We start from the raw sequence: 23,870 nt of genomic DNA, 5'->3' as shown, positions 1-23,870 counted from the left end.
AAAACCCGAGAAATGGATAGTTGAGCCTTGTTTCCCAAGTCTACTTGGTGATTAATAAAAAGTTCTCTTCAATTGCACCCCCCAACACCCCCCAAACAAGTGTGTTCCAAACATAAGCTAAAATCAGAATGAACACTGAAGAGGATCCTGGCATTTTTTTTCACCTACAACCTGAACTAAGAAAAGTAAAAGCACACAACTAGTATATCCGCTACAGTAGAAATGAGAACAATTCTACATGTATATCGTTCTACACCACCATGCTTCCGAAAACAATAATTCCCAATATCTTAATTACATGCAGGAAAAAAACCTTTGATACATCAAGAACCAAACTTCTTGACTTAAAAAACATACAACATTACTCTGCACAAAGCTTAAATGTCGAACACCATTGGGCGACATCATTGCTCCTTTGGTCTACTCCTCACTTTATCCCAACTACAAACTACAAAATATTAACCTCAAAAGAGAATAGAGCACGGCCAGAATGCATGACTTTATAAAGTTCCAAAATGAAGAAGGCCAATACCAAGGATACAGCAAACGGAAAAAGAGACTTATAATATGCCGAGGGTATCGTCCGACCTGAAGCAAGACATTAAATCATATTAGAGGAAAAAGAGGAACTCTTAAGAGGAAGAGGAAGGCGATAAACCTCCTAAGCTTGCGATATTCTTATCACTTTGCATGTAGCATACTAGGACAGGATTGCTATTACTAGGATTACTGCATTATGAACTTGTGGGGAACACATATACCCTAGTTGATTCTCTCATCTTGATAACAACCAAAATTGACTTTTGTTTATTGATTAATTACTGAATTCTTACAATTTGTTTCACAAAATCCCCCCCTTTAATTACTTGTTTCTGGAAGTAATTTGACTACACGAATATAATTGTTGGTTAAAGTTAAGTCTAGACCATTTTTTCTCGTGGGATCTACCCCAACCTACAAGTTGGGGTCTTTACTTGATAACGATCGCTTATGCTTCTTTAGGGAAGTGTAATTTGAGTGTATCAAAGCTAAAAGACGATGAAGGGTCGCCTCGCCTCTCGCTTCTCGTCATTCGCGATGAGGCGATCGCCTTTCACAACACTGGAGCAACTACACTGTTTTTGTTAACTTACTTGTGTCTTTCTGCCTCAATACATTGGGGCCTACATGATGCTTCTTCTTTTTAGACTCCACTAATTTATATAGTTGATTTGAAAAAAACTAAATATTCTTATATTTGCTCCAATGATGTTACTTTATTTGTATCAAATTTTCAAGAATGTTAAGTATATGCAGAGAGTTTTTTCATCCATATTTATATTGGACTAACAAAAATATAATCTGCAGATGATGTTTCTGTTTACCTTTTTCTGCTTAAATCTTATAATTGCATTCCTCCTGTTTTATTGCAAATAATTAGAGAGGTTCATGATGAAAAATGAAATATTCTTAATATATTAAGCAGTCAAAGTCTGTGATATAGTTCTAGTTTTTGTAAATTTAGATTTTTCAGCACAAAACTTCAGCTTTCGTTTACTGTATGAGTTAAAGATCTTATATCTATATATGGATGGTGTTGTCTCTTCATTAATGTTAAAATCTACCTTATTTCATGTTCAGTGAGCTCTTACACACAAAAGAGAGACAAAATGAAACATACAAGCAGTTGCATGTTGTTCTGGGCCAATCATGTAGTTGTGAGCTTCAGTTAGCTGGCCCGCAGTATGATAATCTTCAATGTATCTCTTCTCTTTATCCATCTGTTTCTGAGGAATTATTTAGGTGTGAACTATCAGATAATGTCTTTCGCACACAAGCTCTTAGCCCAGATATGACACAGTTGAAGAAGGCTAGTGTGACAATAGATAATTCCCTGAGCCCAGGGCATACATTGGTTCAGATCTGTTGTGTTGATCACAAGGGTTTTCTTTATGACATTATGCGCACATTGAAAGACTGCAATATTCAGGTACTTACTTTTACATTTAACAACTTTGTACTTCCTATCGTTCCCCTACCATTTTTATGACATTATTGCAAGTGTAACCTATTAGTGCCAGGTTACTTGAATTGGCCCTCCCGACTTCAATGAGTTTGAAGTCAATAATTGCATTATTCGTTGTTACAGCAATAAAAATAACTTTATGTTTGATACTTACCAGTTTCAAAAATAAAAACAAAAACTATATGCCTCAACCAAAGCAAGTTTGAGTCGATTAAATGAATACTCATTGTCCATGTTGCTCCATTTGAGCTCATCTCTGTACAATATTATAAAACAATAGTTTCTCTATCACCAGAAATTCTCTACATTTTCTCCTACCATATAATTTTTTTGACCAAACTAGAAGAATACTAACAAACATTGGACCTTAAATAGTAGGATTGTCTATTGCTATATAGAAAATTAGGGATGCAAGTTCAGTGATATTGTCAATTTTGTCTTTGGTCTCCGCTTTGATGAAATGGTAAACATTATGCTTATGCAGAAACATCCTTTGGTAGTCTTATTTTGTCACCTAATCCAGTGCTAGGTGCTGATCTTTTCCGCCAAATATGTTCATCCTCTAGTCTTTATAACCTCATGTAAAATGACACTACCTCTCTAAAATGCTTGTCTAACTTCTCTTTATGGTGTGTTCTAGATGTTGTCCACATTCCTTAGATTGAAAGTTCTAATATATTTACCGAGGTTGAATGGTCCCACTTATACTTTCTCGGTACAACTTTATCCTTTCTTCTACTCATCTACAACATAGAGATGGAAAACAACGTTTTTCATGAAAAGCAAATACATCAAACTAAAGGTGGATTGTCAAATTGGACAAAACTCAAAAGGAATAATGTACTCTTGGTAGGTAATTATTTTTGTAAGTTTCTGTCTTCCGTAATGAAGACTAGATGCGTGTTTACCTATCAAAAGAAGGAAAAATGATTCATCCATGTTATTGTTTTAATGATACCTAATAAACTTTGTTCTATAACACTTGTCAAATATCTAAAAAGTTGGTTATTCATACATGAGATCTTTTTTTTTCAAATCCATTGCTTTCATTCCAGTTTATATTTCTACTTGTCATCGGGTTATGTCCGAAATAATGAATTAGAGAAGAATCCTGGTTAATCTGATAATTGACCTTTCTTGTGTTTAGATTGCTTATGGTCGATTTTCATCAGTTAATAAGGGTTTGAGGGAATTAGACCTTTTTATTAGGCAGAAGGATGGGAAAAAGATTGTGGATCCAGATAAACGAGATGCTCTTTGTTCTCGCTTGAAGGTGGAAATGCTTCATCCTCTACGTGTAATTATCACAAATCGTGGGACAGATACTGAACTTTTGGTTGCTAATCCTGTGGAGCTAGATGGAAAGGGTAGACCCCGAGTTTTCTATGACGTTACTCTGGCATTGAAGACTCTTGGGATCTGCATCTTCTCGGTGAGTATCTAGGGGTGAAGGAACGTTTCGAGTGACGAATTGCTTTCAAATTTCAACTTTAATTAAAGGACAAAATTCTAAAGAAAATTGAATGGAGGCATTACCTCCTTAAGCAACTAACCTCCCCATATAGAACTGGTGCACATGACTCTGTTTTTAATTTTATAGCTCCAAATGGTTCACTATATCACTTTATTCCTTTTCTCATGGTGGATGACCTTTAATGTCTTTTTGCAGGCGGAAATTGGAAGGCATTGTACAAGTGATCGTGAGTGGGAGTTTTACAGATTCCTTTTAGACGAAGATTGTAGATTTGACATGTCATCTATGGTTGGTAGAAATCAGATTGTAGACAAAGTCAGAAGAACATTGATGGGTTGGTGAGCTCAATCGTTGACTCTCTTCTGGTCTCCCTCTGAAAAAAGGAGTGATGAGCTTGTCCCTCATCTTTCTGGTGTCACTTACCTTTTTAGGTATTTTGTATATAAAATAATGTTGTCAAGCATGGATGATCCCTTTATACAGTGCAGTTGTTAAACATTCAGTTGAGCTTGTCTGTGTAGTGATACTTACTGAATCTCCTTAAGGAAATTCACTCTCTCCCGTTTTCTTTCATCTACCTCATTTTGTATTGACATTTGTGAAATATAGGTATGCCTTGTTTCTTGGAAGTTGTGACCTTTACCTGTGAAGTGTGGGCCCACAACTGTCTATAGCCTCTGGATTGAGAGAAACCAACGGCTGCATCACAACACAGCTACCATCTTCAAAGGCATGCTACACAAGGCTCAACAACGCTGTTTGCTTTAAAGTTGACTTCTCTCTTTTGGGGTTTTGTGATTTCTTTGTTGTAGAATAATACTTTCTTTTTAGCACGTTTCAAAATAAATGCTCTTTCCTTTTTTAAGGACTCTTCAATTCTAAAAGGTTCTCAACCACAAAATTTACTGTTTAAAATGTCGTGCCAAGTTAAAACCCGAGAAATGGATAGTTGAGCCTTGTTTCCCAAGTCTACTTGGTGATTAATAAAAAGTTCTCTTCAATTGCACCCCCCAACACCCCCCAAACAAGTGTGTTCCAAACATAAGCTAAAATCAGAATGAACACTGAAGAGGATCCTGGCATTTTTTTCACCTACAACCTGAACTAAGAAAAGTAAAAGCACACAACTAGTATATCCGCTACAGTAGAAATGAGAACAATTCTACATGTATATCGTTCTACACCACCATGCTTCCGAAAACAATAATTCCCAATATCTTAATTACATGCAGGAAAAAAAACCTTTGATACATCAAGAACCAAACTTCTTGACTTAAAAAACATACAACATTACTCTGCACAAAGCTTAAATGTCGAACACCATTGGGCGACATCATTGCTCCTTTGGTCTACTCCTCACTTTATCCCAACTACAAACTACAAAATATTAACCTCAAAAGAGAATAGAGCACGGCCAGAATGCATGACTTTATAAAGTTCCAAAATGAAGAAGGCCAATACCAAGGATACAGCAAACGGAAAAAGAGACTTATAATATGCCGAGGGTATCGTCCGACCTGAAGCAAGACATTAAATCATATTAGAGGAAAAAGAGGAACTCTTAAGAGGAAGAGGAAGGCGATAAACCTCCTAAGCTTGCGATATTCTTATCACTTTGCATGTAGCATACTAGGACAGGATTGCTATTACTAGGATTACTGCATTATGAACTTGTGGGGAACACATATACCCTAGTTGATTCTCTCATCTTGATAACAACCAAAATTGACTTTTGTTTATTGATTAATTACTGAATTCTTACAATTTGTTTCACAAAATCCCCCCCTTTAATTACTTGTTTCTGGAAGTAATTTGACTACACGAATATAATTGTTGGTTAAAGTTAAGTCTAGACCATTTTTCTCGTGGGATCTACCCCAACCTACAAGTTGGGGTCTTTACTTGATAACGATCGCTTATGCTTCTTTAGGGAAGTGTAATTTGAGTGTATCAAAGCTAAAAGACGATGAAGGGTCGCCTCGCCTCTCGCTTCTCGTCATTCGCGATGAGGCGATCGCCTTTCACAACACTGGAGCAACTACACTGTTTTTGTTAACTTACTTGTGTCTTTCTGCCTCAATACATTGGGGCCTACATGATGCTTCTTCTTTTTAGACTCCACTAATTTATATAGTTGATTTGAAAAAAACTAAATATTCTTATATTTGCTCCAATGATGTTACTTTATTTGTATCAAATTTTCAAGAATGTTAAGTATATGCAGAGAGTTTTTTCATCCATATTTATATTGGACTAACAAAAATATAATCTGCAGATGATGTTTCTGTTTACCTTTTTCTGCTTAAATCTTATAATTGCATTCCTCCTGTTTTATTGCAAATAATTAGAGAGGTTCATGATGAAAAATGAAATATTCTTAATATATTAAGCAGTCAAAGTCTGTGATATAGTTCTAGTTTTTGTAAATTTAGATTTTTCAGCACAAAACTTCAGCTTTCGTTTACTGTATGAGTTAAAGATCTTATATCTATATATGGATGGTGTTGTCTCTTCATTAATGTTAAAATCTACCTTATTTCATGTTCAGTGAGCTCTTACACACAAAAGAGAGACAAAATGAAACATACAAGCAGTTGCATGTTGTTCTGGGCCAATCATGTAGTTGTGAGCTTCAGTTAGCTGGCCCGCAGTATGATAATCTTCAATGTATCTCTTCTCTTTATCCATCTGTTTCTGAGGAATTATTTAGGTGTGAACTATCAGATAATGTCTTTCGCACACAAGCTCTTAGCCCAGATATGACACAGTTGAAGAAGGCTAGTGTGACAATAGATAATTCCCTGAGCCCAGGGCATACATTGGTTCAGATCTGTTGTGTTGATCACAAGGGTTTTCTTTATGACATTATGCGCACATTGAAAGACTGCAATATTCAGGTACTTACTTTTACATTTAACAACTTTGTACTTCCTATCGTTCCCCTACCATTTTTATGACATTATTGCAAGTGTAACCTATTAGTGCCAGGTTACTTGAATTGGCCCTCCCGACTTCAATGAGTTTGAAGTCAATAATTGCATTATTCGTTGTTACAGCAATAAAAATAACTTTATGTTTGATACTTACCAGTTTCAAAAATAAAAACAAAAACTATATGCCTCAACCAAAGCAAGTTTGAGTCGATTAAATGAATACTCATTGTCCATGTTGCTCCATTTGAGCTCATCTCTGTACAATATTATAAAACAATAGTTTCTCTATCACCAGAAATTCTCTACATTTTCTCCTACCATATAATTTTTTTGACCAAACTAGAAGAATACTAACAAACATTGGACCTTAAATAGTAGGATTGTCTATTGCTATATAGAAAATTAGGGATGCAAGTTCAGTGATATTGTCAATTTTGTCTTTGGTCTCCGCTTTGATGAAATGGTAAACATTATGCTTATGCAGAAACATCCTTTGGTAGTCTTATTTTGTCACCTAATCCAGTGCTAGGTGCTGATCTTTTCCGCCAAATATGTTCATCCTCTAGTCTTTATAACCTCATGTAAAATGACACTACCTCTCTAAAATGCTTGTCTAACTTCTCTTTATGGTGTGTTCTAGATGTTGTCCACATTCCTTAGATTGAAAGTTCTAATATATTTACCGAGGTTGAATGGTCCCACTTATACTTTCTCGGTACAACTTTATCCTTTCTTCTACTCATCTACAACATAGAGATGGAAAACAACGTTTTTCATGAAAAGCAAATACATCAAACTAAAGGTGGATTGTCAAATTGGACAAAACTCAAAAGGAATAATGTACTCTTGGTAGGTAATTATTTTTGTAAGTTTCTGTCTTCCGTAATGAAGACTAGATGCGTGTTTACCTATCAAAAGAAGGAAAAATGATTCATCCATGTTATTGTTTTAATGATACCTAATAAACTTTGTTCTATAACACTTGTCAAATATCTAAAAAGTTGGTTATTCATACATGAGATCTTTTTTTTTCAAATCCATTGCTTTCATTCCAGTTTATATTTCTACTTGTCATCGGGTTATGTCCGAAATAATGAATTAGAGAAGAATCCTGGTTAATCTGATAATTGACCTTTCTTGTGTTTAGATTGCTTATGGTCGATTTTCATCAGTTAATAAGGGTTTGAGGGAATTAGACCTTTTTATTAGGCAGAAGGATGGGAAAAAGATTGTGGATCCAGATAAACGAGATGCTCTTTGTTCTCGCTTGAAGGTGGAAATGCTTCATCCTCTACGTGTAATTATCACAAATCGTGGGACAGATACTGAACTTTTGGTTGCTAATCCTGTGGAGCTAGATGGAAAGGGTAGACCCCGAGTTTTCTATGACGTTACTCTGGCATTGAAGACTCTTGGGATCTGCATCTTCTCGGTGAGTATCTAGGGGTGAAGGAACGTTTCGAGTGACGAATTGCTTTCAAATTTCAACTTTAATTAAAGGACAAAATTCTAAAGAAAATTGAATGGAGGCATTACCTCCTTAAGCAACTAACCTCCCCATATAGAACTGGTGCACATGACTCTGTTTTTAATTTTATAGCTCCAAATGGTTCACTATATCACTTTATTCCTTTTCTCATGGTGGATGACCTTTAATGTCTTTTTGCAGGCGGAAATTGGAAGGCATTGTACAAGTGATCGTGAGTGGGAGTTTTACAGATTCCTTTTAGACGAAGATTGTAGATTTGACATGTCATCTATGGTTGGTAGAAATCAGATTGTAGACAAAGTCAGAAGAACATTGATGGGTTGGTGAGCTCAATCGTTGACTCTCTTCTGGTCTCCCTCTGAAAAAAGGAGTGATGAGCTTGTCCCTCATCTTTCTGGTGTCACTTACCTTTTTAGGTATTTTGTATATAAAATAATGTTGTCAAGCATGGATGATCCCTTTATACAGTGCAGTTGTTAAACATTCAGTTGAGCTTGTCTGTGTAGTGATACTTACTGAATCTCCTTAAGGAAATTCACTCTCTCCCGTTTTCTTTCATCTACCTCATTTTGTATTGACATTTGTGAAATATAGGTATGCCTTGTTTCTTGGAAGTTGTGACCTTTACCTGTGAAGTGTGGGCCCACAACTGTCTATAGCCTCTGGATTGAGAGAAACCAACGGCTGCATCACAACACAGCTACCATCTTCAAAGGCATGCTACACAAGGCTCAACAACGCTGTTTGCTTTAAAGTTGACTTCTCTCTTTTGGGGTTTTGTGATTTCTTTGTTGTAGAATAATACTTTCTTTTTAGCACGTTTCAAAATAAATGCTCTTTCCTTTTTTAAGGACTCTTCAATTCTAAAAGGTTCTCAACCACAAAATTTACTGTTTAAAATGTCGTGCCAAGTTAAAACCCGAGAAATGGATAGTTGAGCCTTGTTTCCCAAGTCTACTTGGTGATTAATAAAAAGTTCTCTTCAATTGCACCCCCCAACACCCCCCAAACAAGTGTGTTCCAAACATAAGCTAAAATCAGAATGAACACTGAAGAGGATCCTGGCATTTTTTTCACCTACAACCTGAACTAAGAAAAGTAAAAGCACACAACTAGTATATCCGCTACAGTAGAAATGAGAACAATTCTACATGTATATCGTTCTACACCACCATGCTTCCGAAAACAATAATTCCCAATATCTTAATTACATGCAGGAAAAAAACCTTTGATACATCAAGAACCAAACTTCTTGACTTAAAAAACATACAACATTACTCTGCACAAAGCTTAAATGTCGAACACCATTGGGCGACATCATTGCTCCTTTGGTCTACTCCTCACTTTATCCCAACTACAAACTACAAAATATTAACCTCAAAAGAGAATAGAGCACGGCCAGAATGCATGACTTTATAAAGTTCCAAAATGAAGAAGGCCAATACCAAGGATACAGCAAACGGAAAAAGAGACTTATACTATGCCGAGGGTATCGTCCGACCTGAAGCAAGACATTAAATCATATTAGAGGAAAAAGAGGAACTCTTAAGAGGAAGAGGAAGGCGATAAACCTCCTAAGCTTGCGATATTCTCTAATGGCAATCATAAGCTTCCATGTTGAAAAGGAAATACAGAAGCTAACAAAGGATTCCACATTTACCACAAACTGGCAAAGTAACTGAAACAGCTATTCTAAGAAGTTATCTTTGTATACCACCCACTTACAAAAATATCACCAGTTCCACCTACAGATTAGGTTTCTTCTAGCCCGGATTTTTCTTCTCAACAGCTATGCACAAGATGTTACAAGCTAGTCTAAAAATATATGCAGCTTAAGGTTCAAGCTGCATTTCTGACTCTCAAAGAAAAAACTGATAAAGACCAGAATATCTTTTATTTAAAGATACCCCAAAGGATTCTGAACTATTGTTTCTGTAATTCTTTATCTACTTCCTAGGTGCATTGTGCATCAGGATACTTACTGTTAAACATTTCACGCACAGATGAAAAGTAAATACATCTTACATCAATCCATATATTGTCCGGACTAAGACGAAGTAATGATATCAAATCATGAGCTTTATTCAGATAATGGAGAGATAACTCACATGATATAGCAAATCTAATGCATCCCATGCTGCATGGCGGACAGCTCTTGTTGGGTACATGGGAGCACCTGGTGACGTGAAGCTATACACGCAAGTTTTCAATCTTGTACTAGTAGCCATTCTCAACTCTAATCCTGCAGAGAGGTCATTGTAAATGTAACTCCATTCTTTACAAAACCCATATTTATTACAAATTAACTACAAAACTAGCTTTACCTTGAAGGAACTTCAATTGGGAGAGATAATGCAACAACACTGGCTCCACTTTTAGTTTTTGAAGCTGACAACATAAGTATAAATGAGAACAAATACAGGAAGAGTAAGGAAATGGCTTGTGATGTTGAAGATACTTCTCTTACCTGATCAGCTAGTTCAGTGACAAATATATCTGCTGCACCACCAATCACGAAAGCATTCGGGAAATCAGGGAATTGCCTTAAGAAACTTCCTAGTTTGTCACCTGCAGAAAGATTAAACATAAGCATGCGTACTCAACCTTCTATGCGAGGTTACTGCTAAGATCAACTTACCTAGCTTATAGAAAAATATGAACCTTGAGAGGAAGAGAAATAGATCTCTTCGGGCCTGACAAGATGAAGACAGCAAATGATGTTAGGACATGCCCACTAAAACAAAACTTGCTTTGGCACACAGGAAAAGCTGAGGGGGCAAACATCAGACCTGCAAAGGGATCTTCTTTAATCGGTCAGGAACAAGGGCAACTTCCTCGAGCAGATACTGTTACACGCATCCAAATAACTTAATTATCACCATTTGCTTTGATCAATCAAAAACAAGCAAACAAAAACACCAGTTTTACTCCAAATACTTGAAGAAAATAGAAATCAAGTTACAGGTATTTGACCTTAAAAAGACTCTGGAAACGCCTTAAAAAGACTCTGGAAACATAAAAAATCGAGTTAGACAAAGAAAGCACAAAATAAAACAAGGAACACCACCAATTCGAAACATCTTGACAAGGAACAAAAAGTTAAAATCTCGTTAGTCCAATTCCATCTGACACAAATTCTATATCCTTTATTTTTATTTTGATGACAAGGGAACCCGCAACTGCTTCCCTTTGGGTGCGCACTACCGGATAAACCCCACTCTTGTGCAATAGCTCACAAACCACATAGGAGAGGTAAACCACACTAAACAAGCCCCGTGCAACGAGCTCGACCTAGAAGGCCAACCCCCAAGGGGTTTCGAAAATGTTTGTTGAATCATCAAGTTTATGGTAACCACACGGTTATATCCACGATACCAGATAAGTGATTCAATATCCTTTATATAATACACAAACACACAAACACTTAGATAAGCTCAAGACATGTGAATGTTATTCTCCTTAATAACACAGAACATGGAGACCTTACTCTCTAATATTTCCAATTTAGACATGTTAGAATGGTTTACCAATTTTGACCAAATTTTACAGCATCAAGTGTAGATGGGACAGTGACAGCTAGCATTTTCACAAACCGTAAAAGGATTCAAGTTGGAACGAAGTGACATCTTCAGTGATATTGTGAACTGATCTACTGATAGTTTTAAGGAATAAATGTAGCTCCTACACCTCTATAAGTTAACAGAACATGGACACTGCCTCATCAGCTAGAGTATTGTGAGTAAGAGACTGCATGACATGTCTCATAATGGGACTCCTAGCAGCATGCAACAAAAGCCCACAGAAAAAAGACAGAAATTTCACAATGTGGAACACAAGGAACTCTTGAAATTTAAAGCATTTGGACACTCTTTGCGTACCTGATTAGAATACCAGCTTGCAGATATTAACATCAACAGCATATTAACAGTTGCCTGTATGAATAAAGTTCTGAAAATATTTAAAAAAAGGTGTATTATCAGCTATTAATAGTGAAAACAGTCATGATAACTCATGGTAGTTACAGAAAATACAAACACACAGAGACAGACATGCATGGCCTCACCTGAAACCACTCACAAAAAGACACTCAACTAAAATGTAAAAGTAAATATTGGAAACTATTTTGTAACATCTCTCCAAGTAATATGGAGACCCTCTGATATACTCCAAATACTGCACTATGCTCTATAAGAGAAGGTAAAACAGCCGAGCCATGAAGATCAGCTGGAGATAAATGAAAAATCTAATTTGAGTAGAAAACAAGTTTTTAAGTTATAATAGAACAAGCAACAGGAAGTAGGAAGAACAACATCAGGGTCTTTACGAACTCATAGACAATACAAGCAGCACAAAAGTTGGGTGTTCATTATCCAGAACTTGAAGATTGTTATATTTCCTCCCAATACTTCCTATGTTACACAATTGGATTTAAATATACAGGAAAAAGAAAAAAGAAAAAAGAAAAAAAAATGTCAAACTACCTCCCTTGAAGTTCTAAAGATGCCCAACTCATAGTTCATGTCCTCATATAAGAAGGCAGGACGTTAAACTATTCATGGATGAGGCATTTTAGAGTAAAGGTTGACATGATCACGTCCTGTACAAATATCCTGAATTTTGATAGTCATTACTTGATCATAGTAAATGATCCTTGCAGCAGCGCTAGCAGATCTGGTGGACTGCCCCATTTTTCAGGTTCCATGGATTAAAGAAGCATATGTTGCATGAGTCACCTTCAGACCACTTCTTATCATCTCATCACGCAATTCAAATGCCTTGGACAATTCTCCAGCGATGCAGCAACCATAAATGAAAAGGTTATAAGCCACTGCATCAGGCTTCAGACCATTAGTCAACATGGATTCCCACAAGCCTCTTGCTCCTAACAGATCACCCCTCCTACAGAATTCATAAATGATAGTTGAGTAACTTACGCAATCTGGGGAGATACCATTGTCCTTCATTTCAAGCAAAATATCCATCGCTTCCTGAATTTGGTCTAATCTGCACAATCCCCGTATAATAATATTGTATGTCACAGTATTTGCAAGGTACCCTTTAAGCATTGCATCATGAAGCTGTTTAGCTTCTACCATGTACCCTTCATCAGTGAGATAATCAAGGAAACAACTATATGTGAACTGGTTAGGTGTCAACCCTTTAGCTAACATTTCCTTGTAGAATATCTCTGCTTTATCTACTAATCCAGCCTTGCACAAGTTATTTATCATCACAGTATACGTCACCATATTTGGGAAGCATCCTTCACTGACCATTATATCCCAGCATTTAAAAGCTTTTTTAAGATCACCAACTTTTCCATATGCATTGAGCATGCTGGTGTATATTACTTCATCAGGCTTCATTCCTCGGTCGTGCATCTCCTTCATTATATTTAATAAATATTTCCAATCATGATGCTTTAGAGTTCCATATATAAGTACACCGTAGCACATAAGGTCCATGCTTATTCCCTTTTCTGCCATCTCATCAGAAGTGGTTAGTGCATCCTTTAATCTTCCTTCCTTACAATAACCATGTAAGAGAGCAGAGAAACACATTTCATTCAGATAATGACGCTGGTTTTGAAGGTCATCAACAAACTCTTTTGCTTCAGATACTTGACCTTTTGCACAAAGTCCAGTTATCAGAGATCTGTACGTATATGTGTCAGGAACGAGACCCTTCTTCAACATTTCATCTAGCAATTCAAAAGCCTTTATGGTGTTTCCATCTTTACAATATCCTTCAATCAAGACATTATAAGTGACCTCATTAGGAGTTACATTCATTTTCACCATCTCATCAAATAACTTACTTGCTTCTACCATCATGTGTGCACGGCAAAAACCAGAGATTAGTGCAGTGAAAGTGAAAGTATTAGGTGAGATTCCTTTGCCAGTCATCTCATGGTAAAGCCTAAAGGCCTTCCGCACTTCTCTTTCCTTGCAGTAACCATCTATCAATGAAGTATAGGTTACAACAGTTGGGGTCAATCCTTTATCAATCATCTCATTAAACATAGATTCCGCCGCACTGCATTTTCCAGCCTTGCAATAGCCATTGATGAGAGAATTGTAAGGGTATATGGTTAATTCTACCTCATTATCAAGCATTCTATTATAAAGAAGAACTGCAGCATCTAATCTCCCTTGTTTGCAGAAAGAGTCAATCATGATGGAATAAGTTACACTATTTGGGCACAACCCTTTATCCTCCATTCTATTAAAAAGAGACTCTGCTTCATCCAACTTCCCATCTTTGCACAAAGAATTAAGCAATGCATTATAAACAAATAAATTGGGCACAACTCCAACTTTCCCTGTCATATCAACTAATCTATAAGCAGCTACACAATCACCCTCTCTCCTCAACCCGTCAACAACACTCGACACTACAGCCTCACGAGGAACCAAAAGCAGCCCCAACATCTCATCCACTAACCTTCGAGCAAGCTGAAATTCATTCACTTTACACAGCCCCAAAATCAAAGAACAATAAGTGACAGTATCAGCATTCAATCCTTTGCTAACCAACAAACTTTTAATTTCAACAGCTTCCCAAACTCTTCCACCCTTACAGAACCCATGAATCAATATGTTGTATAAAATAACACTCACTTTACTCCCACTTCTCTCAACCCAATTCATCATTTCCTTAGCCTTTTCAAAATCTTTCAACTCACACAAACTTTTAAGCACAGCTGTATAAATATACTCATCAGGCTTAACACCCGAATTTACTGCATTATCAAACAATTGCAAAACCAAATCAAACTGTCTTATTCGAATCAACCCATTTAGCACAGTGCTTAAAGTCCTTAATTCTGGTACTAATGAATGCTTCATCATAAGCCTAACAATCAACACAGAATCCATTACTCTCCTATTCTGAACATAATTTTGGATTAGCAAATCAAAACCCAAAGTGTGACCAAAATTGAATCTTTTATACACATCTAACAAATTGTCAAAAACAAAACTTGGGTTCACTTTTCTTTGCAATAGGGTCTGCAAAAGTGAAGTAGCAGGCCAATAAAGATTGGATTGAACAAGGGAATGTATTAGAATGCAAAACGACATCGTTGAATGATAAAAGTTCTTGTGAAGGCCAAGAAAATTGAAGAACCGTAAAGCCAACCTAGAATCATCAAGGGTTTGAAGTAGAATTTGCTCTACGTGATGGGTTTTCAGTCTGGTGGAAATGGTGCTGTTCAGTGCTATATTCCAGCTCCGTTTGCTCCGAACGATTTCATTTAGAGTTGCTATGAAGTTTTTGTCGTTTCCTTGGTTGTTGAATTTGCGCGTTGTGGAAATAGTTCGCCGGTGGCGAATGTGACCGGAGAATTGCCTGCTCCGGCTAAGGGAAGCGTTCATTTCGAGCAGGCTTGAATCGCTGAGCTGATGGAGGCGTTGCTTAGTTTGTGAGTGCCCTTTGAGAAATCTGTACATTTGAGGGGCAGAAATGCTACTTTTAATTTGATGAGGAGGCAGTTATGGGTGAATTTGCAAATATTTTAGTGGTGTTGTTCTAGAGAAACAATTCTTTTCGGGTAAAACAACTTAATTTAATTAATTTATGCTTCTTGGACTAAAAAAAAATTTAAAAAAATAAAATAAAATAGATAGAATAAATATATAATAATATGTCGTAAATAACTATAATTTAGTAATTTAAAATACTTATACTATAAAACACTTCTTTTCGAAATGATTTATGATTGCATATTATACCTTAAGAATAAGAAATACATATGATTACTTAAGATAGACTAAATTACTACTTTAATTTTTTTAAAAATGCACATTATATATATTAGAATATTTTGCTAAATAAAAAAATAGCAACAAAAAATAATAATTTGTGTAAAAGTATCATTTTATTTATTTTCTTAGTTTTATGTTTTATATATGTACTAATAAATTTTATTTAAATAAATTAGCCTACAAATGTTATTATTTAGAGAGAGTTATTTATTGGTAAATAAATAAAATACAATATTTGAATGTGAGATATTTAACATTTATTATTTGTAAAGACAAATATGTGTGTGTGTTTATCTGTATTTTGAACAATTTATAATATTGCATATATATTAAAACTACAATTTGCAATTCTTATGTGTAAATGTACATGGCTTATTTGATTTTACTATTGTATATCGTATTTGCGATTTTAAAAGTAGATGGTCAATTTTTTTTAAATTGAAGATTGACGTTTTGTGAGTGATCAATTTATTAAAATGGCAATTGTTTACCCTCAAATAATTTAAATAAGAAAATAGCAAACATGGGGACAAAATTGTTCTTCTCCTAGCTAGTTAGAAGGCCGAATAAAATAAAATATTGTTCTTATCTACCTTGACTCAATTAAAAGGAAAAATTACGTGACTTGGCAAACATTACTAATGTATCATTTAATACAACTATAATTTTACATAATTATGGATCGTAACTACTAACTAATGTTTAATGGGATTTGCTATTAAAATCTCAACTGATTTTTATTACTTGTATAAAAATCATATTTTATCTCTCGTCTTCCCAATTATTGATTTTTCTTCTAAAATCACACGACCATAATCAATTTTGTATCCTTTTATTGAAATGAAGTCTCTTGAAAGCTTGATAGTCATTACATTAATAACAATCTTTGGACTCTATATTATTTATACCTTGCCAATATCATTAAGGATGACTCTAGGTTGAAAGTTTTTCAATTTGGGCTTATAACATCTCGCAAAATCTACGCTTAAAATTTGAACCAATCGTCGTAAGTGTATCATCTTGGATTGCAAAGTGGAAAAGGCGCCAAATAGCAGCAAAAATCAACAACAATCCAACTTCAGAAACTTTTCGAACGGACCCTTCAAATTCATTTGAAACCCACAAAAATGAATCAAATATTCACATTGATTAGAAATTAACCTTTCAAACTTGTTGAAATCATCATATCACTGATATGTGGTCGTGTTGACCAAAAATTAATCATGGCTAAACTTAACTTTCTTAACAATTCAAAACTCAGTCAAAAGACTCAAATAACTCCCAACACCTTGGGAGTCACACCAATCATTCAACAATGTCAAAAATACCTTATGAAACTAGCAAAATTGTCAATATTTGAATTCGAGCTTGTTAACCTAGAATGTTGATTTTAATTTATAACTTTTAAAACTAAAAAACTCACCCAAAAACCATTTGATCATCTCAAGAATCATGTTATTCATCTCCACAAATAAAAAATAATAGATAGCTACATGAAAGGGTAAAATAGAGAGAAAAAACACAAAAAACTCAAAACAATCACGCGAGTCGTTAAATCATCCACCATAAAACATACATTCATCTTCAAACATAAAAAATGAAAAGTATATAAACTACCAAAAAAATGAGGATATCTACTCTTTATGTCTACCTTGGTCTCTCAGGTGACTTTCTCCATCGAACAATGCCTCTACTACACATTCATTGATGTTATCTTATTGGACCTCAATTTTTGAATTTGTCTATCTAAAATAACTATATGCTCAAAAGTCATATTCTGATCCAACTATGTCGTGTCTCATCAAATTATTTGGGATTAGAACGACACTTCGTCAATATAGACGCATGAAATATCGAGTGCATATCTAATAGTCCTGGAGGCAAGGACAACTCATAACTATCTCACCAGTGCACTGTAGCACCTCAAACAAACCAATAAACTTAAGGTTAAGTTTGTCATTCTTTTCAAACCTCATGACCATTTTCATAGGCCATATCTTCATCAACACCTTTTCGACTATCATAAATTTCAAATCATAGACCTTATAATTTGCGTAGATCTTTTGTCTGATTTAGGTTATGCAAATTCTACTCTAAATCACCTATTCATTTTGTCTAAGGAATCTCTCAACAAATCAGTACTTCACAGTCTACCTCAAACGTGTTAAATCACCGAATTGAAAACCTATATCTCCTACCATAAGAAGCTTTAAACAACACCATTTAAATAAAAAATGATAACTATCATCACAAGCTAACTCTGCCAAACACCTCAATATTATTTAAGTCATTTGGTGCAATTTACCCAAAGTAAAAGAGGAAAAACAATTTCGGGAGAAAACAACTCACATGCTAGCAAACTCTATTTCCCCCCTTCAGTCTGTTAGACTGACATGATAACCAACTACACCAAGACACCCTTGTCTCCTTAAGAGTCGTTTGACTTGAGGTATTAGATATGGTAATAATAATGTTGGACTACTTTGGTTGAAGGTAGTATTGGACCATCTTAAAATTATTTATCTCATCATTTACATTTTATTGATAAAATAAGTCATCATATACATGGTGAAATAACTTGTTTCCATCCAATCATCCTTCTTGTAAAACCAATCCACTACTCCTTCTCCCTAATTACTTTTCCATTTTTTTCTTTTTTTGGTTGTTCTTAATTACTTTTTTTTTTAGTTATTCCTAATTACTTGTCAATTTTGACAGATCAAGAAAGGATAAATTATTTTTACCTATTATACCCTTAATTAAATATTTTGATAAAGGTAGAAATTTTTGAAAATCTTAAATTTTTAATTCAGCTACTTATAATTAATAAAAATAAAATAATAAATTAATTATGTTCATAATAATTTTCTTAATTGATTTGTCATTCAAAAGTTGATAAGTAATTAGGGAGAAAAATAGTACTCAACCCGAACCGAAACGGCATTAATAAGAGCGAGCTTGTTTTCTTGTTCTCTCAAAGTTCAAACCCTACCCAGCTTTCCCAATTTCTACCTTCTCTTTCACAAACAAAGAGGCAATTACAAATGGCTGAGGCAGCTTTGGATATGACTCTCGACGATCTCATCAAGAAGAATAAGACCGGTACCGGAGGTAAACCTCGCGGCAGAGGCCGCGGCGCTGCCTCCACCTCCAGTGCTGGACCTTCTCGACGGTTCCCTAATCGTTCTAATAACCGAGCTGCACCTTATTCCACCACCAAGGTTGAATTTTTTTAATTGAAAAATATTGGAAATTTTTTCCGGATTTTGAACGTGGATGAAATTATTGTATCTGATCCAAGTTGCTGGCGGTTCAGGCCCCTGAAGCGTCGTGGAATCATGATATGTTCGCGGCAGATCAAGACGTCGCCTTTGGACAAGCTGGTGGTCGGGCGTCTTCCATAGAGACTGGGACTAAACTCTACATCTCCAATCTTGATTACGGCGTCTCCAATGAGGATATCAAGGTAGTTTCTCTCTCTCTGGTAACTGTTACTGTTGTTAGTTCTTTGTTCTGAGAGTTTATGGATGAATATGAGATTTTTTTTCTTCTTTGGTAATGGAATAAAACAGACCAATTAGTTTAGGATTGAAGCACACTCGTCGTTAATTTTGAAAGTTCATTGTTTTTCTTTGCTTTTGCTTCCCTAGTCTCTTTTGATTACACTGTTAAATATCTCCGGATTTGTTGTCAAAGTTTTGACCTTTAATTATTTGTGATGCAATTTTTCCTTGCTAGAATAATAAGTAAGATGAGAAAAAGGGAGATGAACATGATATCATAGTTAATCCACTGAGGAGGTAATTAAGATGTAACAAGAAAAAAAAAAAAGAGTTATGCAAGAAACTAATGGAGATGTAGCTGAGAAGGATAGAGTTGCCGGTCAAGATTAACTAGGTTAAGAAAGACACTGAATCGAAAGCAGACTCACCAGCTCTTCTGCTTATAAGGAAGCTTGTTTCCATAGGAGTTTGCAGTATGTACTTGCATTGGTGTATGAAAAAAGATGTACTGTTATTTTGTAAGTAGTGTGTGCAATCTCTTTCTGGAGGTTTATTGATTGGTCACCAATATTATGTTTATTATTGAATTGCAGGAGCTCTTTTCAGAAATTGGTGACTTGAAACGTTATGCTGTTCATTATGATAGGAGTGGGAGATCAAAGGTATTTTGTTGACCTAGACTATGCACTTTAAAGGAAAACAATGTTGTTTGGCTGAAATTAGTGGAACACTGGAACTGCTTCTTCAGGGAACGGCAGAGGTGGTTTTCTCACGTAGACAAGATGCGCTAGCTGGTGTTAAAAGGTTCAACAATGTTCAGCTTGATGGGAAGCCAATGAAAATTGAAATTGTTGGAACCAACATTGTCACTCCTACTCCCCCTTTTTCCAATGGTTCTTCTGATTTTGGAGATACTAATGGAGTTCCTAGAAGGTATGCTCTGTTACTCACCAAGCTGTTCAATTGGACCAAAATTTTGTTTGAGATTTTCTATTCTGCTATTTGATGACATAAATGAAAATAAGTTTTTTTTTTTATAAGATTGAACATCTAGCTAAGTGCTAATTATTTTTTGTGCTTTATTCTGTAGCCAATCATTTGTAAATTTCTTTAACTGACACACTGGCCTCTTCACCCACTCCTTAGAAAGGTCATGCAAAGAAGAAGTAAATATATTTGATCGTGGAGCTATGTTGCTCTTACTCTTCCAAAAATCACCGGGTGTGGGTTGGATCCTCCAAAAGAAGTTCATTTGTGGAGGACGAGGATCCAACATGGGTGCGACAAGATTTTTGGAGAGTCCAAGCAACATAGTCATGGAGCACATTTTTTGTTTGTTGTTTCTGGGTGCTAAGCAAGTTCTAAAGTGGTTTCACAAGACTGGTAACTGTAGTTCAGTAGTAGTAAGAAATTCATACATATACGAACAAAGTGGAGATATTAGCTAGTTTGGTCCGAGCTCTACAGTCGAAGTGAGATAAGTTAATGAAGTAGCCAAATATGATAAATGTGTGGTTGGTTTTGGAGACCTGTATTGGAGTTAATCATGTGGATAGATCATACGGAAGTATAAATAAAACAACTATCATGCAAATGCCTCAGGGAACGTAAGCTTTGTTTGGCTGCAGAAAAGGAGAAAATTGAGTAAAATGTGGAGTTAGTGAGTAAACATTTCCTTTGTTTGGACAAGGGCATGGGGAGTACAGTTGTTTTGAGGAGACAATTTATAGGTCAAGAAATATTGTCTCATTATGTCTTTCCTCTTCTATGTTGCATACCAAGCATTCTCTCTTCCTCTTCTTTCCCTTCTCTTCTGAGGATTTCAAACCAAGGATTAAGGATATATAGAAAATGAATTCAAGAAGATTTGCATATAACCAAATACGTAGTTTGAAGGCATGAAGTAGATTATTGTTGTCGTCTTCTTGAAACTGAATAAGTGGAGAATCGTTGTCATGCTTGTTGAGGTTTCTATCATAAATATCAAGAACTATTTTTTAAAAAGTAATACTAAGACTTAATTCTTTTTACTTCAATTAACTTCCCTTTATTAGCTTCAACTGTCTTTAGTCTATGGAGTATTGGAAGTGTTCAAGAGGCATTGAATTGGAACTTTTATGGTATTAGCACACTAACAATTTATTCCACTGTTTGGCCCCTTGAATGTTGTTGCACTAACAAAGTTATCATGCAAAATGGAAGTTAGTGAAGAATCGAAATTGTACCACTTGTGACAAGATTTTCCATGAAGTGAGGTACATAACTTCAGTGTTGGATGCTTACTGTGCTGAGTGGTTAATGTGATGGCTTCAGTTTGAAATCCTTAGGAGTTCCCTCTCTGGTTTAACGCCCTTAGTACTTGATTAAATGACTAATATGCTGACAACTATTAGCACTCACTCGGCTAATTGGATGATAGGTCAACTCATTGCAAGTGATTCTGTGTCAATTGATGTAAAGGAATTCCGCAATAGCTTAATCTCATGTTTTAGTACTTGTTTGATTTAAATCTTCAGTTGAGTTGTTCATTTGGCTTTGTCCTCTCTTTTGATATTGTTTAACGTAGTTATATGATATAACTGGATTATGGATGTGGGATTAGTTTCCATTCAATGTGTTCTAATCATATTTCATTTGTGTTAAAACAGTGGTCAAGCAAGAGGTGGTGGTTTTGGGAGGTCACGGGGTGGCAGAGGACGTGGTCGTGGATTTCGAGGAGGCAACAGAGGATGGGGAAGAGGAGGTCGTGGAGAAAAGGTATCTGCAGAAGATCTAGATGCTGATTTGATGAAATATCATACAGAAGCAATGCAGACGAACTGATGGGTCTGGTAGTAATGTTTGCCTCTATATCCAGTGCTTAGTGGAGCCACACCACAGACTCTCTGTACTTTAACCTTTCCATTTCTAGTTGCAAGAAAGAAAGTACTTGTAGGAGAATTTCAGCCATTCCTGTATGGGTATTATGCTTATTTAATTTTTCCATTGCTTTGGATTTGTGACTTAGATGGAATGATGTAATCTACTGAACTCTTTAATTTATGTAAGAGATGTATGATTATAGTGGAAATGCTAATCCTTATCCCATACCACGACAAGGCTTTGCCGATGGTGGCAGGCGCCAGCTGAAGGTGGTGGTCTGTGTCCTGAAGTCAATAATGTGGGAGTCAATCGTGAGGTAGGTTTTGTCACTCTATTCTTTGCCCCCTGGTTTCACAATTGCAGTCTTTGTGCAATTAGCTTTACTCTAAGCTTCTATCTAGTTTTATCCAATGTTTGTAATAAGCTTTAAAAAGTTGACTTAGGAAACAGGTAATGGGATCATTATTGGGTGACTAAGTTGAATCATCATCTGAATGAATTATGTCTTGTTTCAAATATATGGGAGGAGTAAGCTGAATGCTGGTGTTGCGGGGATCACAGATTGCTCATTGTGCTGATTCTCGCAGAGAAAGAGGCTTCATCCTCATTCTGTGAACATGACGTTTGACTGAAGTGACGCACTGCATTTTTACAGCTTTACAAAGCTTGTGCCTTGTACTGTAGAATTGCTTGGGTTTGTTTATTGATTATGTGCTTTTGAGTCTTAAATGCCGCTTCCCGAAGTGGCTTGAATTTTCTTTAAGTCTAGACTCTAGAGCTTCATACGGCTTGCATATTAAGCTATTTCTAATTCAAGTTCAGTGATTAAATCCTTGGCACTGAATAGAAAAAATGATTAAAATAGGTACAAATAAGGAATCCTAATAAGCGATTGGTCCAGAATCTATATAAACTAAGAACCTGTTTCTTTATTTTTGTGTAAATTCTCAAGTTTTTACTTGCGATAGAGATTCAGTCCTAATTCTCTCCAACGTGAGTTCAGGCAATCTCGAAATAATGTAAAAAAATTATAATAGAAAAAAAGTATGCATCTCTCCTAAAGTAAAGCCCTTCGGATAGAATGTGATGATTTTAACCTTGTGAATTAAAAAGAATTATTCAACTCTCATCACTGAGAAGGTTATCAAATTGATGGCTGTATTAAGTTACCTTTAGATTGGAGTAGCAACTGTGTCCAGAGCTTTACTGGTATGGGATGCAAGTATTTGAATGGATTCCTTCTATTTCGAGATGGTCTTTAATTATTGTCCCCCCAATAGGTGACTTTTTAATTTTTGCCTCTGTTTTCAATTTAATGAAAATATGTAGGCCAAAGTATCATTAACTAATGATCTAATTTTGCAAGACAAATTCAGAACTTTTGCTTTGTCTAACAACAGTTGTTTAGGAATATGCCTCTATCCACATAAGTCTGTAGGAACTAAATTTGTGCTTTGCGAATATATTTTTTTCCATGTCAAGAATTAAAAACAACCGCAAAAAAGGTAAGATTTGTTTGCTTGAAGGAGCTGAGTGATTGAACATAATCAATTTGAAGATCCAGAACCAATCTGCTATCAACAAACTCCTATGGGCTCTCAGTGAAGAGAAAATAGATAACTTGGGTTCAGACCTACTCACAATGGAAGCATTGTTGGATGATAAGGAAAATTTTCAATATGAGAATATTGGGACGATGGTACTCAGTTGATCAAGCATGGGAAGTTTCATATTAAAGAGGTTTACATGATCTAGCCAAAAAGCAGTGATTATCCTCTAGATGGCACTGCTGGAAAGAACTACTAAGATGGGGCATGCCAGTGATGATGTACATACAT

At 35.6% G+C, this 23,870-nt stretch overlaps 5 protein-coding genes across 15 annotated transcripts in view; 3 read left to right on the top strand and 2 right to left on the bottom strand.

The window, feature by feature from the left end:
* Positions 1-207: 207 nt before the first annotated feature.
* Positions 208-23,870, bottom strand: part of LOC125832030 (uncharacterized) — a 38,393-nt gene continuing 14,730 nt past the window's right edge. For 3 of the 10 annotated variants that reach the window (XM_049511154.1, XM_049511153.1, XM_049511152.1), the window contains exon 12: positions 8,961-9,157. Coding sequence is in view for 6 of the 10 variants with exons in the window: in XM_049511162.1 (XP_049367119.1) it covers positions 9,256-9,402; positions 10,010-10,143; positions 10,226-10,289; positions 10,369-10,469; positions 10,540-10,594; positions 10,691-10,747 (558 nt within the window). In the remaining 4 variants the exon portion in view is untranslated. Of the gene's footprint in view, positions 344-8,960; positions 9,403-10,009; positions 10,144-10,225; positions 10,290-10,368; positions 10,470-10,539; positions 10,595-10,690; positions 10,748-23,870 lie in introns of those variants that run through there. The other 7 variants (XM_049511162.1, XM_049511161.1, XM_049511159.1 and 4 more) reach the window with 7 other exon arrangements.
* LOC125832005 (ACT domain-containing protein ACR9-like) lies at positions 1,613-3,821 on the top strand. Its single transcript, XM_049511129.1, has 3 exons — positions 1,613-1,969; positions 3,153-3,437; positions 3,675-3,821. The coding sequence occupies exons 1-3, from the start codon at positions 1,613-1,615 to the stop codon at positions 3,819-3,821; spliced, it is 789 nt and encodes a 262-aa protein (XP_049367086.1).
* LOC125832004 (ACT domain-containing protein ACR9-like) lies at positions 6,020-8,228 on the top strand. Its single transcript, XM_049511128.1, has 3 exons — positions 6,020-6,376; positions 7,560-7,844; positions 8,082-8,228. The coding sequence occupies exons 1-3, from the start codon at positions 6,020-6,022 to the stop codon at positions 8,226-8,228; spliced, it is 789 nt and encodes a 262-aa protein (XP_049367085.1).
* Positions 12,362-15,292, bottom strand: LOC125832028 (putative pentatricopeptide repeat-containing protein At5g59900). Of its 2 annotated transcripts, XM_049511150.1 has the most exons (2): positions 12,836-15,292; positions 12,362-12,729 (listed from the first exon to the last, which is right to left on the bottom strand). In XM_049511150.1, the coding sequence occupies exons 1-2, from the start codon at positions 15,275-15,277 to the stop codon at positions 12,652-12,654; spliced, it is 2,520 nt and encodes an 839-aa protein (XP_049367107.1). In that variant the 5' UTR covers positions 15,278-15,292; the 3' UTR covers positions 12,362-12,651. The 2 variants fall into 2 exon arrangements, with proteins under 2 accessions (XP_049367107.1, XP_049367106.1); XM_049511149.1 differs by having other exon boundaries at positions 12,362-15,292.
* Positions 18,637-22,516, top strand: LOC125832032 (THO complex subunit 4A). Its single transcript, XM_049511163.1, has 5 exons — positions 18,637-18,888; positions 18,984-19,133; positions 19,764-19,832; positions 19,919-20,103; positions 21,819-22,516. Exons 1-5 carry the CDS (start codon positions 18,712-18,714, stop codon positions 21,991-21,993), a joined length of 756 nt encoding a protein of 251 aa, XP_049367120.1. The 5' UTR covers positions 18,637-18,711; the 3' UTR covers positions 21,994-22,516.

This window comes from Solanum verrucosum, unplaced genomic scaffold, assembly GCF_900185275.1.
Source record: "Solanum verrucosum unplaced genomic scaffold, falcon-dt-bn FXZP01000042.1, whole genome shotgun sequence".
NCBI classification, from domain to species: Eukaryota; Viridiplantae; Streptophyta; class Magnoliopsida; order Solanales; family Solanaceae; genus Solanum; species Solanum verrucosum.
The sequence above is the reverse complement of the archived record's forward strand: the minus strand, read 5'-3'. Positions and strand labels throughout refer to the sequence as shown.

Coding starts and splice junctions, on each gene's coding strand:
- LOC125832005 (XM_049511129.1), top strand. CDS start 1,613: ATGTTCAGTGAGCTCTTACACACAAAAGAGAGACAAAATGAAACATAC. Junction 1,970..3,152: donor TGAAAGACTGCAATATTCAG/GTACTTACTTTT, acceptor TCTTGTGTTTAG/ATTGCTTATGGTCGATTTTC. Junction 3,438..3,674: donor TTGGGATCTGCATCTTCTCG/GTGAGTATCTAG, acceptor GTCTTTTTGCAG/GCGGAAATTGGAAGGCATTG.
- LOC125832004 (XM_049511128.1), top strand. CDS start 6,020: ATGTTCAGTGAGCTCTTACACACAAAAGAGAGACAAAATGAAACATAC. Junction 6,377..7,559: donor TGAAAGACTGCAATATTCAG/GTACTTACTTTT, acceptor TCTTGTGTTTAG/ATTGCTTATGGTCGATTTTC. Junction 7,845..8,081: donor TTGGGATCTGCATCTTCTCG/GTGAGTATCTAG, acceptor GTCTTTTTGCAG/GCGGAAATTGGAAGGCATTG.
- LOC125832028 (XM_049511149.1), bottom strand. CDS start 15,277: ATGAACGCTTCCCTTAGCCGGAGCAGGCAATTCTCCGGTCACATTCGC.
- LOC125832032 (XM_049511163.1), top strand. CDS start 18,712: ATGGCTGAGGCAGCTTTGGATATGACTCTCGACGATCTCATCAAGAAG. Junction 18,889..18,983: donor CACCTTATTCCACCACCAAG/GTTGAATTTTTT, acceptor CTGGCGGTTCAG/GCCCCTGAAGCGTCGTGGAA. Junction 20,104..21,818: donor ACTAATGGAGTTCCTAGAAG/GTATGCTCTGTT, acceptor GTGTTAAAACAG/TGGTCAAGCAAGAGGTGGTG.